Source organism: Rhincodon typus, chromosome 44 (genome assembly GCF_021869965.1).
Source record: "Rhincodon typus isolate 14 chromosome 44, sRhiTyp1.1, whole genome shotgun sequence".
NCBI classification, from domain to species: domain Eukaryota; kingdom Metazoa; phylum Chordata; class Chondrichthyes; order Orectolobiformes; family Rhincodontidae; genus Rhincodon; species Rhincodon typus.
The window spans coordinates 1,815,123-1,828,808 of record NC_063375.1 but is presented as its reverse complement, the minus strand read 5'-3'; the positions used below and the strand labels follow the sequence as shown (position 1 = coordinate 1,828,808).

The following is a 13,686-nucleotide window of genomic DNA, read 5'->3' as shown; positions in this document are numbered from 1 at the left end:
TGTCCCTCAACATTCACAGTGAGGGAGTCTCACTGCCAAGTCCACAAACCTGTATCTTGTCTGGCTCTACCACCCTCCTTGCTGAGACAGATTTTGAACACATCCAGCAGCTCAAATCTGGACACTGATGAGCCATTGTGGGCTACGAGCCCAGTTGCAGCTGAATCGTATTCAACCACAAGCTGTAACCTTACAGCTCGGCATGTGCCCCATTGTGCCAATGCCATCAAGTCAGGGTTCACTGCAGGACAGCATGCCAAGAGCAGCATTACAGATACCTAAAACTGATGTGCCAACCTGGTGAGGCTTGAAAATACTTCTTCTGTGCTATTTAGTGGGTGAAGCAACTGATAGACAGGGCTATGCAGCCCCCTATCAATGAACCAGGCTACACTCTACTGCATTCTATCTGGTGGTGCATGTAGGTGGACAATCAAGCTACAAAAACTCAGACTGGGCTTCCTTAATATCCCCATATCCAGTTGTGGGACAGGGCAGTGAGTGAGGTCCTCTCACTGAGAGTGTGGGAAAGGGCTCTGAAGAAGACATCTGAAGTATCTGCACCCATCTCCAGGCAGAAGTATTGAGTAGATGGTCAGAGCTTGGCATCCTCAAGATCCCCATTCTCACAAATTCTCAGTGTTTTCAGCCATTTCGATTCACTACTTTTGATATCTGGAAATGGGTGAAGGCACTGGACACTGCAAGTCTATGGGCACCAACACCACTATGGCAACTGGCAAGGCTTGTGTTCCAGAACCTGCCTGCCTCTATGGTTTTATTTACATTTCTGTATTTTAGTTACAATCATTTCTTATTTCACATATCAGGCTTGTCTGAAACAAGTTGGAGAGAGATGGCAGTTTGAATTCCCAAACTTATGGCCTAGTCAGTTGGCCAACAATGAAGTGATAAATATCAGTAGCACGGGAGAGGACAGAATTGGGGTGGCTCAGTCGTTATCACTGCTGTCTCACAGCACCAGGTATCCAGGCTCAATTCCATTCCTGGGCAACTGTCTCTGTGGAGTTTGCACATCCTCCCCGTGCTCCAGTTTCCTCCCACAGTCCCAAGACATGCAGGTTATTTGGACTAGCCATGCTAAATTGCCCACAGTGTCCAGGGATGTGCAGGCTAGAGGGATTAGCCATGGGATTAGCAGGGGTACAAGGATAGCATAGCAGCGTGCGTCTGGGTGGGACACTCATCGGAGGGCCGGTGTGGATTCTCGGCCAAATGGCCGGCTTCCACACTGGAGGGATTCTATTCTATGATAAATTAGAGGAAAACAGAAGTCTTCACAGGGTCCTAAGGCTAGACAAGGCTCCAAAGTTAGAGAGGAACACAGGACATGGAGGATACAAGGCAAAGGCTTAAAAATCAAGGTGTTTCTGCAACAGTACCTGATGTTGGTGAGAATGCACAAGGCAGACAGGTGAATAGAATTTGGTACAAGAAAGGACATAGGCTGCAGACCTAACTACATCCCCAAAAAGGAAACCTAATCCATCAGCAACTGACACACCCAAGCAGACTGTCAGGAAATTCAAGGGAGATCAAAAACAGTAGTTCAGGGTCTTTTTTGCGAGCAGAACATAGATGTTCTGCGAAGCAGTTGCCAAGTCTATGCTTCGTTTCCCCAATGTAGAGGAGACCACATTGTGAACAGCGAATGCAGTAGACTAGATTCTTGGAAGTGCACGTGAAGTGTTGCTTCACCTGGAAGGTATGTTTGGGCCCTTGGATACTGGGGAGGAAGGAGTTAAAGGGGCAGGTGTTGCACCTTCGCCGGTTACTGGGGAAGGTGCCGTAGGGCTGTGGGGAGGTGTTGGGGGTGAAGGAAGTATGGACCAGGGTGTCCCGGAGGGAACAGTCCCTGCGGAAGGCGGACAAGGGAGGGGAGGGGAATATGTGTCTGGTGGTGGCATCTTGCTGGAGGTGGCAGAAATGGCATCTGATGATCTTCTGGATGTGGATGCTGGTGGGATGGTAGGTGAGGATAAGGGGAACCCTATCGCTGTTGCAGGAGGGAAGAGAAGGGGTGAGGGAAGAAGTGCGGGAGATGTGTCAGACCCGATTGAGGGCCCTGTCGACAATGGAGCTGGGGAATCCTCGGTTGAGGAAGAATGTGGACATTTCAGAGGCTCCCTTGTCGAAGTGGGCCTCATCTGAACATACGCGACGGAGACGGAGGAAATGGGACAGATGGTTGGGGGCGGGCCTTACTGCCTCTTGCTTTTGAAAATCCCTGCCCCGACAGAAGTGTCAACAGCAATTATTCACATTATAAACCTCCACACCTACCTCACGTCGACTTGAGCCAAAGGCTCCATCTGCGGTCCATACTGCAATGACGAAACACATTTGTTTCCCATGGAGTAGCGAGCTTTGGAGAGCAAGAACCAGCCCTAGGGAAGAGGGTCTTTAGGTTAGAACTGTACAGCAACTGGAGCAGATCACCACCAATCAGCCCACTGCCACTTTGTTAGCAGCTGAATCTGAGTTGGGGCCTAAAACATACACTCTCGGATATTGACCCAATGGCTGAAGGCAGCTCAGAGTATGGTACAAAGCCAAGTAGGGCAGCTTATGTTAAAGAAGTGTTGACTTCAGAGCAGGAACCAGAATCCTATTTAGTGCTTCCTGAAGCAGTTAAAGGAATCATGCTATAGCTTCCAGCCAAGAATATAACTGAAGTTACCCCAGCAGAGCTTGTTAACCACACTACATAGCAAAGTCAATCAGTTTGTCCCTGAAAGGATGCTAGTTAAGGTTAAAGCTATAGCTATATAGTCAGAAGTAAGCAAAGCCTGATATGGAGGGAAGGTCTTATGAGGAAAGGCTGAGGGACTTGAGGCTGATTTTGTTAGAAAGAAGAAGGTTAAGAGGTGACTTAATAGAGACATACAAGATGATCAGAGGATTAGATAGGGTGGACAGTGGGAGCTTTTTTCCTCGAATGGTGGTGGCTAGCATGAGGGGACATAGCTTTAAATTGAGGGGTGATAGATGTAGGACAGATGTCAGAGGTAGGTTCTTTACTCAGAGAGTAGTAAGGGCGTGGAATGCCCTGCCTGCAAAAGTAGTAGACTTGCCAACTTTAAGGGCATTTAAATGGTCATTGGATAAACATATGGATGATAATGGAATAGTTTAAGTTAGATGGGCTTCAGATTGGTTTCAAGGTCGGCGCAACATCGAGGGCCGAAGGGCCTGTACTACGCTGTAATGTTCTATGTTCTATACAAGGCATTCAGACTGTCAAGGGTAGTAGCTAGAAGCAATAAGATCAGAGGCCTTGGGGGAAAGAAGAAACAATGCAAGCCTGTGGGAACAAAGATGATACGGGACACATGGATGTCGAGGAATGGAAATTCATAATTTATTTTTAAATTCACTTGTGGGACATCGGCAGCGCTGACAAGCCAAGCATTTACAGCTCCCTGCTAGTTGCCCATTCAGAAGGTGGTGGTGAGCTGCCTTTTTGAACCAGTACAATCCATGTACTGTAGGTAGATTCACCATGAAGTTACAGAGGGAGTTCCAAGATTTTGACCTGGTGACAATAAAGGAATGGCAATATATTTCCAAGCCAGGATGGCGAGTGGCTTGAAGGGGAAGTTGCAGGGGGTGGTGTTCCCATGTATCTTCTGCCCCTGTCCTTCTAGATGGTAGTGGTCGTGGGTTTTGAAGATGCTGTCTAAGAAGCCTTGGTGAATTCCTGCAAGGCATCTTGTAGATGGTACACACTGCTGCTATGGAGTGTTGGTGATGGAGGAAGTGTATGTGTTGTCAATCCAGCGGGCTTTGTTGATCATGTCCTATCCATCTCTTCTCATGATGAAACTCAAACGTCCACCCACAGGACCGATGTCGGAAGGATAAATGTCAAATCTACATCAGCTCAGAAGGTGGCCTTCAAATATTTGGTACTTTCAGTGAATGTGATGCAGCAAAACAGTTTGGACTAAGGCAAAAGGATGAAAGCACAGAAACATGTGTTCTAGCCATTCACTGCAGCTGCCGAGACATCTTGCTTCCTCCTGCTGGAACTTGCAAATGCAGCTAAGACACAGCAGCACACACCTATCCTCCATTATAATCAACTTGTTATTTGGTAGCATTTTAACTACAGTTAAAATAAGACATGAAACTTTTCATCTTGCATACATTGGGACTTGAAGACAAGGACAAAAACAAAGTTGCTGGTAAAGCTCAGCAGGTCTAGCAGCATCTGTGAAGAAAAAAACCAGAGTTAACGTTTCGGGTCCGGTGACCCTTCCTCAGAACTTACAGCATCCGCGGTTCTTTCGATATCAAAGACAAGGAAACCAACTTTGAAAAGTAAAAAACAATTTTTGCAAAGAAGAGGGTGCTGATTAGTTGGGCTATGGTTGGCATGGAGATGCAGCAAGAACTGTTAACTGCCAAGCCAGGTAAGTCAACACTGATTGGCCAGGGTGCTACCATGGTGATGCAGCGGTATTTGGCTGTCTCCATTGCCCTCTGAGTTGGTGTCTTTTTGCCTGTAAAACTGATTTTCTTGCCATTCAGTTCCGATGAGTGCAAGATGAAAACCTTCAACATCATGCCTCATTTCAACAATGTATAATCAAATCAATGAGTAATAAAGGTAGATTTACAGACACACAACTGAGCCCCACATTGATGGAGTAGCTGAAGCATCAGATACAGCCACACTTGAAGCTGTAGACCTCAGCTTGTATATAGGTGGCCTTGAGATAATGGTCAGTCAGGAGCAGTATCAATTTCAGGCAGCACTAACAACCCAACAGTCTTGTTTCAGGACACACAGCTGGTCAATTTTCGTCCAAGAAGCCAATAAAAGCAGGCCTAAACAAAGTCAGCTTCGTGTATTATTGTGCCGCATATTGCAGCTAGGGACAACTCAACAGAACAGCAAGAAATCATAGAAAAAAAAGCAGGGAAAAACAGTTACTAAACATGGCAGTGCATGCTCCAAAGTCTGATCATCACCTGAATGCCGTTCATCTCCAGTAACCAGGGGAACCTGCTCAATATCGTGTAGTCAAAGCTGCACTAAGCAAAACAAGATAATTTGGAGAAAGCTAGCATGACATAGCTGCATCTTGCACTTTCTTAGGAGTGGTCTACTTTTTTTTCTTTTTTCATTAACGGAATGAGGGTGTTGCCGGCCAGGTGGCATTTATTGCCCATCCCTAATTGCCCAGAGGGCAGTTCAGTGTCAACCACATTGCTGTGGGTCTGGAGTCACATGTAGGCCAGACCAGGTAAGGATGGCAGTTTACTTCCATAAAGAACATTAGTGAACCAGATGGGTTTTTCCAACAATCAACAATGGATTCATGGTCATCATTAGATTCTTAATTCCACATATTTCATTGAATGCAAATTCCACCATCTGCCTTGGCGATGTCTCTGGATTAACAGTCCAGCGCTAATACACTTTTGCAGATTGTAGGAGGGCCTTGGTTTCACCATTAGAAGAATCTGTAAAACTTCCCAAAGGCATCAATCCATGTCTGATAAGGTTATGCCTTCCACTGCAACAACATGGGAGACAGGCAACACTCATAACTGCAAATGCAACACAGTGACTCGTATTGCTGATGGAAAAGAAAGGTTCTATGATGATCCAGACCATCATGTTACAAGTGATTTCAAAGCCAGCATTGGATGTCACTAATCAGACGGATAGGTATCCTCAGTCAATATGGAGTTGATAAGGAAAGCTTTCTTTCTACTTTTGCTTTGTGTCAAAAACACGACCTTGCAATAAACCAATACCACATTCTGCTTGAAAGAAAAACAGTCATTGCACTTCCAGCTCCAGGATATCTCTGCAGGAGTTCCTCAGGGCAGTGTCCTAGGCCCAACCATCTTCAGCTGCTTCATCGATGACCTTCCCTCCATCATAACATCAGAAGTGGGGATGTTCACCGATAACTGCACAATGTTCAGCACAATTTGCAAATCCTCAGATACTGAAGCAGTCCATGTCTAAATGCAGAGAGACCTGGACAGTATCCAGTGTGAGGCAATGACCATGGCCATCAAGACAGAATCTAACCACTGTGCCTGGACATTCAATGTGTATGCATTACTGTAATCACTGCATTACACGCTATCAACATCCTGGGAGATAACAGTAACTCACATAGATCAGCCATATAAACAAAATCAGAAATTGGTGGAAAAACTCAGCAGGTCTGGCAGCATGAAAACAGAGTTATTCCACCATCTGGCAATTGTCTGTGCAGAGATTGCACATTCTCTCCATGTCTGCGTGGATTTCCTCTGGGTGTTCCGGTTTCCTCCCAGTCCAAAAATGTGCAGGTTAGGTGACTTGGCCATAAAAAATGCTGGGTTACAGGGATAGGGTAGGGGGGTGGGATGCTCTTTGGAGGGTCAGTGTGGACTCGTTGGGCCGAATGGCTTGCTTCCACACTGTGAAGATTCTATGATTCTTAATATTTCAGGTCCAGCACCATTCTTTGGAACTGACTGTAGCTAGGAAAAGGTTGGCACATATGCTAGACAAGGGGTGGGGGTGAGGGGGAAAGTGTAAACAAATAGCTATATTACGTGTAACAGGGTAGCTAGGGGGAGAATAGGGCCCCTTAAAAGTCAGCATGGATATGTGGTGCCACATGAGATGGGGGAAGTTTTAATGAATATTTAATGAATATGGATGCTAAGGAAATAAGGGAAACAAATGGGGATTTTTAGACCACACACTTATTACCTGAGAGGAGGTGCTTGCAGCATGAAAGCGCATTAAGGTAGGTAAATCCCCTGGGCCTGGTCAAGTCCATCCTTGGACATTGTGGGAGGCTGGGGAAGAAATTGCAGAGGCCCTTGCAGAGATTTTTGCTTCATCTTTAGCCACTGGTGAAGGTCCAGAAGACTGGAGGATGGCTAATGTTATTCCACTGTTTAAGAAAGGTAGCAAAGACAAACCAGCGAACTACAGGTCAGTGAGCCTGACATCAGTGTTAAGCAAGTGATTGGAGAGGATATTGAGAGACAGGATCAACCAACATTTGGATAGTCAAGGTCTGATTAGGGATAGTCAGCATGGACGTGTGTGCGGGAAGTCATGTTTGACAAATCTTTTAGAGTTTTTCGAAGAGGTAACCAAGCCAATAGATGAGGGTAGGGCAATGGATGTTATCTAAATGGACTTTAGTAAGGCCTTTGACAAGGTCCTGCACAGCAGGCTAGTCATGAAGGTTAGGTTGCATGCAATCCAGGGAGAGCTAGCGAACTGGATTCAAAATTGGCTCAATGGTAGGAATCAGAGGGTGATGGTTGAAGGTTGTTTCTCAGACTGGACGCCTGTGACTAATGGTATGCCACAGGGGTCAGTGCTACGACCTTTGTTATTCATGATTTACATGCCTTGTACATTCGCATCCAGAGTATTTATGTAAATCACGAATAACAAGCTTGCAGATGACACAAAATTGGAAGGTATCGTTGATAGCGAGGAAGGTTACCAAAAATTACAGAGGGATCTTGATCAGATGGGAAAGTGGGCTGAGGAATGGCAAATGCAATTTAATACAAATAAGTGTGAGGCATTGCACTTTGGAAAGTAAAACCCAGGTAGGACTTATACAGTGAATGATACGGTCCTGAGGAGTGTACTGGAACAGAGGAACCTAGGAGTACAAGTACATAATTCATTGAAAGCGGCATCACAAGTAGACAGGGTGGTGAAGAAGGCATTTAGCTTGCTGGCCTTCATCAGTCAAGGCATTGAGTACACGAGTTGGGATGTTATGTTATAGTTGTATAAGTCGTTGATGAGGCCGCATTTGGAGTATTGTGTACAGTTTTCGTCACCTTGTTATAGGAAAGACATAGTTAAACTGGAAAGTGTGCAACGAAGATTTTCAAGGTTTTTGCCAGGACCAGTAGGCCTGAGTTATAGCGAGAAGTTGGCCAGGATAGGACTTTATTCCTTGGAACGTAGGAGAATGAGGGGTGACCTTATTGAGGTGTATAAAATCATGAGCGGCATAGATAGGATGAATGCATATAGTCTTTTTCCCAGGGATGGGGAATTGAAAACTAGAGGGCATAGGTTTAAGGTAAGAAAGGCAAGATTTAAGAAGGACCTGAGAGGCAACTTCTTCACTCAGGGAGTATATGGAATGGGCTGCCAGAGAAAGTGGTTCAGGCAGGTACAATAGCAACATTTAAAAAATATTTGGATAAGTACATGGATGGGAAGGGTTTAGAGGGATATGGAACAAATACGGGCAATTGGAACTAATTAAGTGGGCACCATGGTCCAGTGGTCTGCCCAGACCAGTTTGGGCTGAAGGGCCTGTTTCCATGCTGTGTTACTCTATGGCTGTATGGAAAGTGGAGATATCAGCCATGTAACTACTGTGGTTACAAGAGCAGGTCAGAGGCTAGGAATCCTGCATCGAGTAACTCCCCAAAGCCTGTCCACCATCTACAAGCTGCTCCAACAAGACTCAAGAAGCTCAACACCAAAGACTTGTTTTGCACCACATCTACAGATACCCAATCCCTCCATCATTGGCGTTCAGTAGCAGACCATCTTGTAGATGTGCTGTAGAAATTCACCAAAGCACCTTCCAAACACACAACTCCTCCTATCCAAGACAAGGGAAGCAGATACATGGTAACACCATCACTTGCAAATTTGCCTCTAAGCCACTCACTATCCTGACTTGAAAATATATCATTGTTCCTCAAAATCCGAGAACTCCCTCCCTAACAGCATTGTGGTTCCACCTACAGCATGTGGACTGCAGCAGTTTAAGAAGGCAGCTCACCCCCATCTTCCCATCAGCAACTACACTGGGCTGGAGAGTTTGACTGAAGAAGTCAGATTAAACAGATTTGGGCTGCTTTCCTCAGAGCAGAGTGAGACAGGACATATTTAAAATATATAAAATTATGAGAAGAAGAAACTTCTCCTCTTGAAGGGGAGACCAACACCTGGGGAAACAGTAAGGAGCAGAAGATTTAGAGATGTGACGATATACGTTTTCACCAGAGGACAGTGGGAATCTGGAATTCACTACCTTTAAGTGTGGTAGAGGCAAAAACCTACATAAGGTTTAAGAGGTATTTATATGTGCACTTGCAGTGCCAGGGCATACAAGTGCTGGAAAACGGGATTACAATAGTTAGGCGATTGTTTTTGACAGCATGGATACTATGGGCCGAAGGGCCTTTTTCTGTGCCGTAGATCTCTATGACATTAATAACTACAGACTGTCAATAACAGTCAGCCAGCCAGTGATGTCCATGTGCTACGAGTGAATATAAAATAAAAACTAACCTGGCATCTTTGGTTGCCTTATTTCAGGAAGGAAGTAAACAGGTTGGAGGCAGTTTACTGGATTTATACTTGGAATGAATGAGCTGTCTTATAAGGATAGGATATACAGTCTGGGCTTGTTTCCACTGTATGGAAACTACTGGAAAAAAATTCTGAAGGAGAAAATTAATCTCCACGTTGAGAGGTAAGGTTTGACAGGGACAGTCAGCACGGCTTTGTCAGAGGGAGGTCATGCCTAACAAATCAGGTGAAATCTTTCAAGAAGGTGACCATGTGTGTGGTTGAGGGCAGTGTAGTTGATATTGTTTACAATGGATTTCAGCAAAGCCTTTGACAAGGTCCCACATGGGAGATTGATAAAGAGGGAAAAGCATATGGGATCCAGAAAACAAGTTGGATCCAAAATTAGCTTAGTAGGAGACAGAAGGTGGTGATAGAAGGGTCTGTGTGTGACTCGAGGCCAGGGTCATACCTTATTGTTGATGCATTGAAACAATGTGAGTGGATTTGGAGGGGGAGGATGATAACTAAGTTTGTGGATGACATGAAAATTGGCCAATTGGTAACTACTGGGGAAGAAGGTCTTTGGTTACAGGAAGACATAGACAGGTCAGTCAGATGGGCTGTCTGAAAGGTGAAAGATCGGAGGAAGCAACAAGACAAGGAAATCCTCAGGAGACTAGGATGCTCAAAGGTATTTTGGGATGATTTTCCAACAGGTCCCTGAAAGCAGTTGGACAAGTTAACAGATCATGATATAGGCATGCAAGAGACTTGCCTTTAGTGGCATAGACTATAAAAGTAGAGTGGTCACGTTGGAGCTGTAGAGGACTCTTTCTGGTTAAGCCACAGCTGGAGTACCACTCGCCACATTTGGATAGATAAGTTGGCACAGACTCAAAGGGCCTTTTCAGTGATGGATTTTAAACTTTTTTTTAAACTATGGAGTTTAGTGAGGGTGATTTGACTAGGGTTTAAAAGATCCTGAATGGTTCTGACAAGGAGGACATAGAAAAGAATGTTTTTTTTGTATGCAAGACCAGAACCAGGGGATCCTTTTAAAATGAAGGGTTGCCCCTTTTGGGGTGGAAACGAGAGGATTTCTGCTTTGAAACTTTCGTCTCAGCAGGCAGAGGAGGGAGATCACCAAACGTTTTTCCAAGTGAGGCTGGATAGATTCTTACTAAATAAAAACCTGAAAGAATTGCAGATGCAGCAAATCAGACATTGCCAGAAAAGCTCAGCAGGTCTGGCAGCAACTGCAAAGAGAAATCAGAGTTAACATTTTGGGTTCAATGACCCTTCCTCAGAACTGCGACTGACCCAGTTCTGAGGAAGGACTACCAGACCCGAAACATTAACTCTGATCTCTCTTTGCAGATGCTGCCAGACCTGCTGAGCTTTTCCAGCAATTTCTGCTTTTGTTTCTGGATAGATTTCTGTTAGGCAGGGGAATTAAGGATTGGGTTTGGGTGAGTTGGGGGGTGTTAGTGGGGAATGAGGAATTTGAAACCAAGCAGATCAGGGACTGAATGGCAGGACAGGCTGGAAGGGTTGAACCATTTAATTCTGCTCCTAATTCGTACATCCAAAGGTCGTCAATGCAGGGACAAGGCTGTGACAGGTCTGGATCACAAACAGGTCTACAGGTGCGATCAATGCAGAACGGCAATGACCGAAGCGTACGAGATCCTGAACAAGATTAGGCATGCTCACTCATGGCCAGTCCATGGTTTCTTTTGAAGAAAAAAAACTTAAGGGGTTGCAGTTTAAGGTCATAGTCATAGCTCCTTGAAGGTGGAGTTGCAAATGAATAGGATAGTGAATAAGGTGTTTGATATGCTTGCCTTTTTGGTCAGTGCATTGAACATAGGAGTTGGGAGGACACTGATTAGGCCACTATTGGAATACAGCGTGAAATTCTGGTCTCCCTGCTATAGGAAGGATGTTGTGAAACTTGAAAGGGCTCAGAAAACATTTACGAGGACGTTGCTGGGGTCGGAGGGTTTGAGCTATACAGACAGGCTAAACAGGCTGGGGCTGTTTTCCCCGGCATGTCGGAGGCTGAGGGGTGACCTTATAGAGGTTTATAAAATCATGAGAAGCACGGATAGGGTGAATAGACAAGGCCTTTTCCTCAGGGTGGGGTGAGTCCAAAACTAGAGGGCATAGGTTTAAGGTGAGATGGGAAAGATTTAAAAGGGAATTAAGGGGCAACTTTTTGACACAGAGGGTGATGTGTGTATGGAATGAGCTACCAGAGGAAGTCATAGAATGCCCACAGTGTGGGAAGAGGCCATTCAGCCCAACAAATCCACACAGACTTTCTGCAAGGCCATCCCACCCAGACCCATTTCCTAACCTATCTCTGCATTTCCCATGGCTAGCATACTTAACCTGCACATCCCTGAACAGTATGGACAACTTAAGCATGGCAAATCCACCTAACCTGCATATCTTTTGACCATGGGAGGAAAACCAGAGCACCCGGTGGTGGAGGCTGGTACAATTACAACATTTAAAAGGCATCTGGATGGGCATATGGTTAGGAAGGGTTTAAGAGGGATATGGGCCAAATGCTGGTAAACGGGACTAGATTAATTTAGAATATCTGGTCGGCATGGATGAATTGGAGCGACGGATCTGATTCCACGCTGTACACATTTTGTGCCGGGCTGCCTCAGAAGGCAGGTTCACCAAGTGGTTTTCAGGCAGAGGTATTTAGATTTTTGCTGGACTGAAACAGCAAATATAGGAATGTGGAGGATCAGATCTTATTGAATGGTAGCACGGGCTAGAGGGGCTGAATGGCCTTCAAATTCAGTGTTCGTGCTGTTTTTCTGATGAAAGACATCTGGATCTGAAAACAAAAATCTCATGATTGTTTATTTTTCTTTTATATCTCTCTCTCCACAGGGCCTGCCCTGACCCACTGGAGGGGTTTATTTTCCAGAACTTTCTGTTGGGATTTCCCAGCGCCCTCCACACAGACACACACCGGTCTCCGTCTTCTCCTCACCTGCTCCATCCGCTTCTCCAGTCGCCCCCGCCGCTCCATCAGACTCTCCACATCCCGGAGGTAGCGCAGCAACAGCCGGTCCAGGCTCTCACACAGCGGCCTCAAACCAGACTCGGTGCCCATGATGGCAGCTGGCGGCTCCCCCAATGCAGCGAGCCAATCAACAATACCCACCGCCCACATCGCTCTGATGGACAGTCTCTGGGTCCAATCGCACGAGGGCGCCCTGGCTACACCACGTGCACCTTTCTGACAGACAGGCCTAAGGACCAATCGCACGAGGGTGGCTTTAAATTCACCACGCACATCCCTTGACAGGCAGGCGTCGGAACCAATCGCACCAAGCTTCCTTAATTCCCCGCCCACATTACGTTGACGGGCAAGTGTCAAGACCAATAGCACTAGGCCCTCCTCAAATCCCCAGCCCATTCCTCTCGAACCGGCAGGCGTGAGAACCAATCGCACTAGTCCTCGCTAAATTCACCGCTCGCATATCTCCGACAGGCAAGCGTGACGACCAATCGCACTACGGTCCCTTAATTCACCGCCCGCACACCTATGACTGGCAGGCGTCGTGGCCAATCGCACTAGGTCTCCCTCAAATCCCCGCCCATACCATTCTGACCAGCAGGCGTCAGAACCAATCGCACTAGGTCGACCTTAAATCCCCGCCCATACCATTCTGACCGGCAGTCATCATGACCAATCGCACTAGGTGTCCCATGTAACTCCGCCCACATCCCTCACTGACCGGCTGGTGTTCGGACCCATCGCACTAGGCCTCCCATAAATCCCCACCCACATCCCGTGCGGCTGCCTGACGCTTGGGCCAATCACGCAAGGCCTCCCATACGTATCCGCCCATTTCCCCACTGACAGGCGTCAGAATCAATCCCGTCAGAGCGACCCGCGTCCTGCCCAGTTCCCTTTCCACCTGGAAACCGATATCCATTTCAACCCTACCGACTCCCACAGCTACCTGGAATACACCTCCTCCCACCCACTTTCCTGCAAAAATGCCATCCCCTTATCCCAATTCCTTCGCCTCCGCTGCATCTGCTCCCGAGATGAGGCATTCCACTCCCGGACATCCCAGATGTCCTCGTTTTTCAAGGACCGCAACTTCCCCCCCTCAGTGGCCGAGAATGCCCTCGACCGTGTCTCCCGCATTTCCCGCAACTCATCCCTCACACCCCTCCCCGCAATAACAACCAAAACAGAATCCCCCTCGTCCTCACGTACCACCCCACCAACCTCCGGATCCAATGCATCATCCTCCGACACTTCCGCCATCTGCAATCCGACCCCACCACCAAAGACATTTTTCCCTCCCCACCCA

At 46.6% G+C, this 13,686-nt stretch overlaps 1 protein-coding gene across 1 annotated transcript in view; it reads right to left on the bottom strand.

Annotated features, from left to right (window-relative positions):
- Positions 1-12,873, bottom strand: part of ccdc115 (coiled-coil domain containing 115) — a 15,186-nt gene extending 2,313 nt beyond the window's left edge. Inside the window, exons 1-2 of the mRNA XM_048619951.1 lie at positions 12,348-12,873; positions 2,305-2,408 (exon numbers count right to left, since the gene is read on the bottom strand). Coding sequence (XP_048475908.1) covers positions 2,305-2,408; positions 12,348-12,776 — 533 coding nt within the window. The 5' untranslated portion in view covers positions 12,777-12,873. The remainder of the gene's footprint in view (positions 1-2,304; positions 2,409-12,347) is intronic.
- Positions 12,874-13,686: the final 813 nt, after the last annotated feature.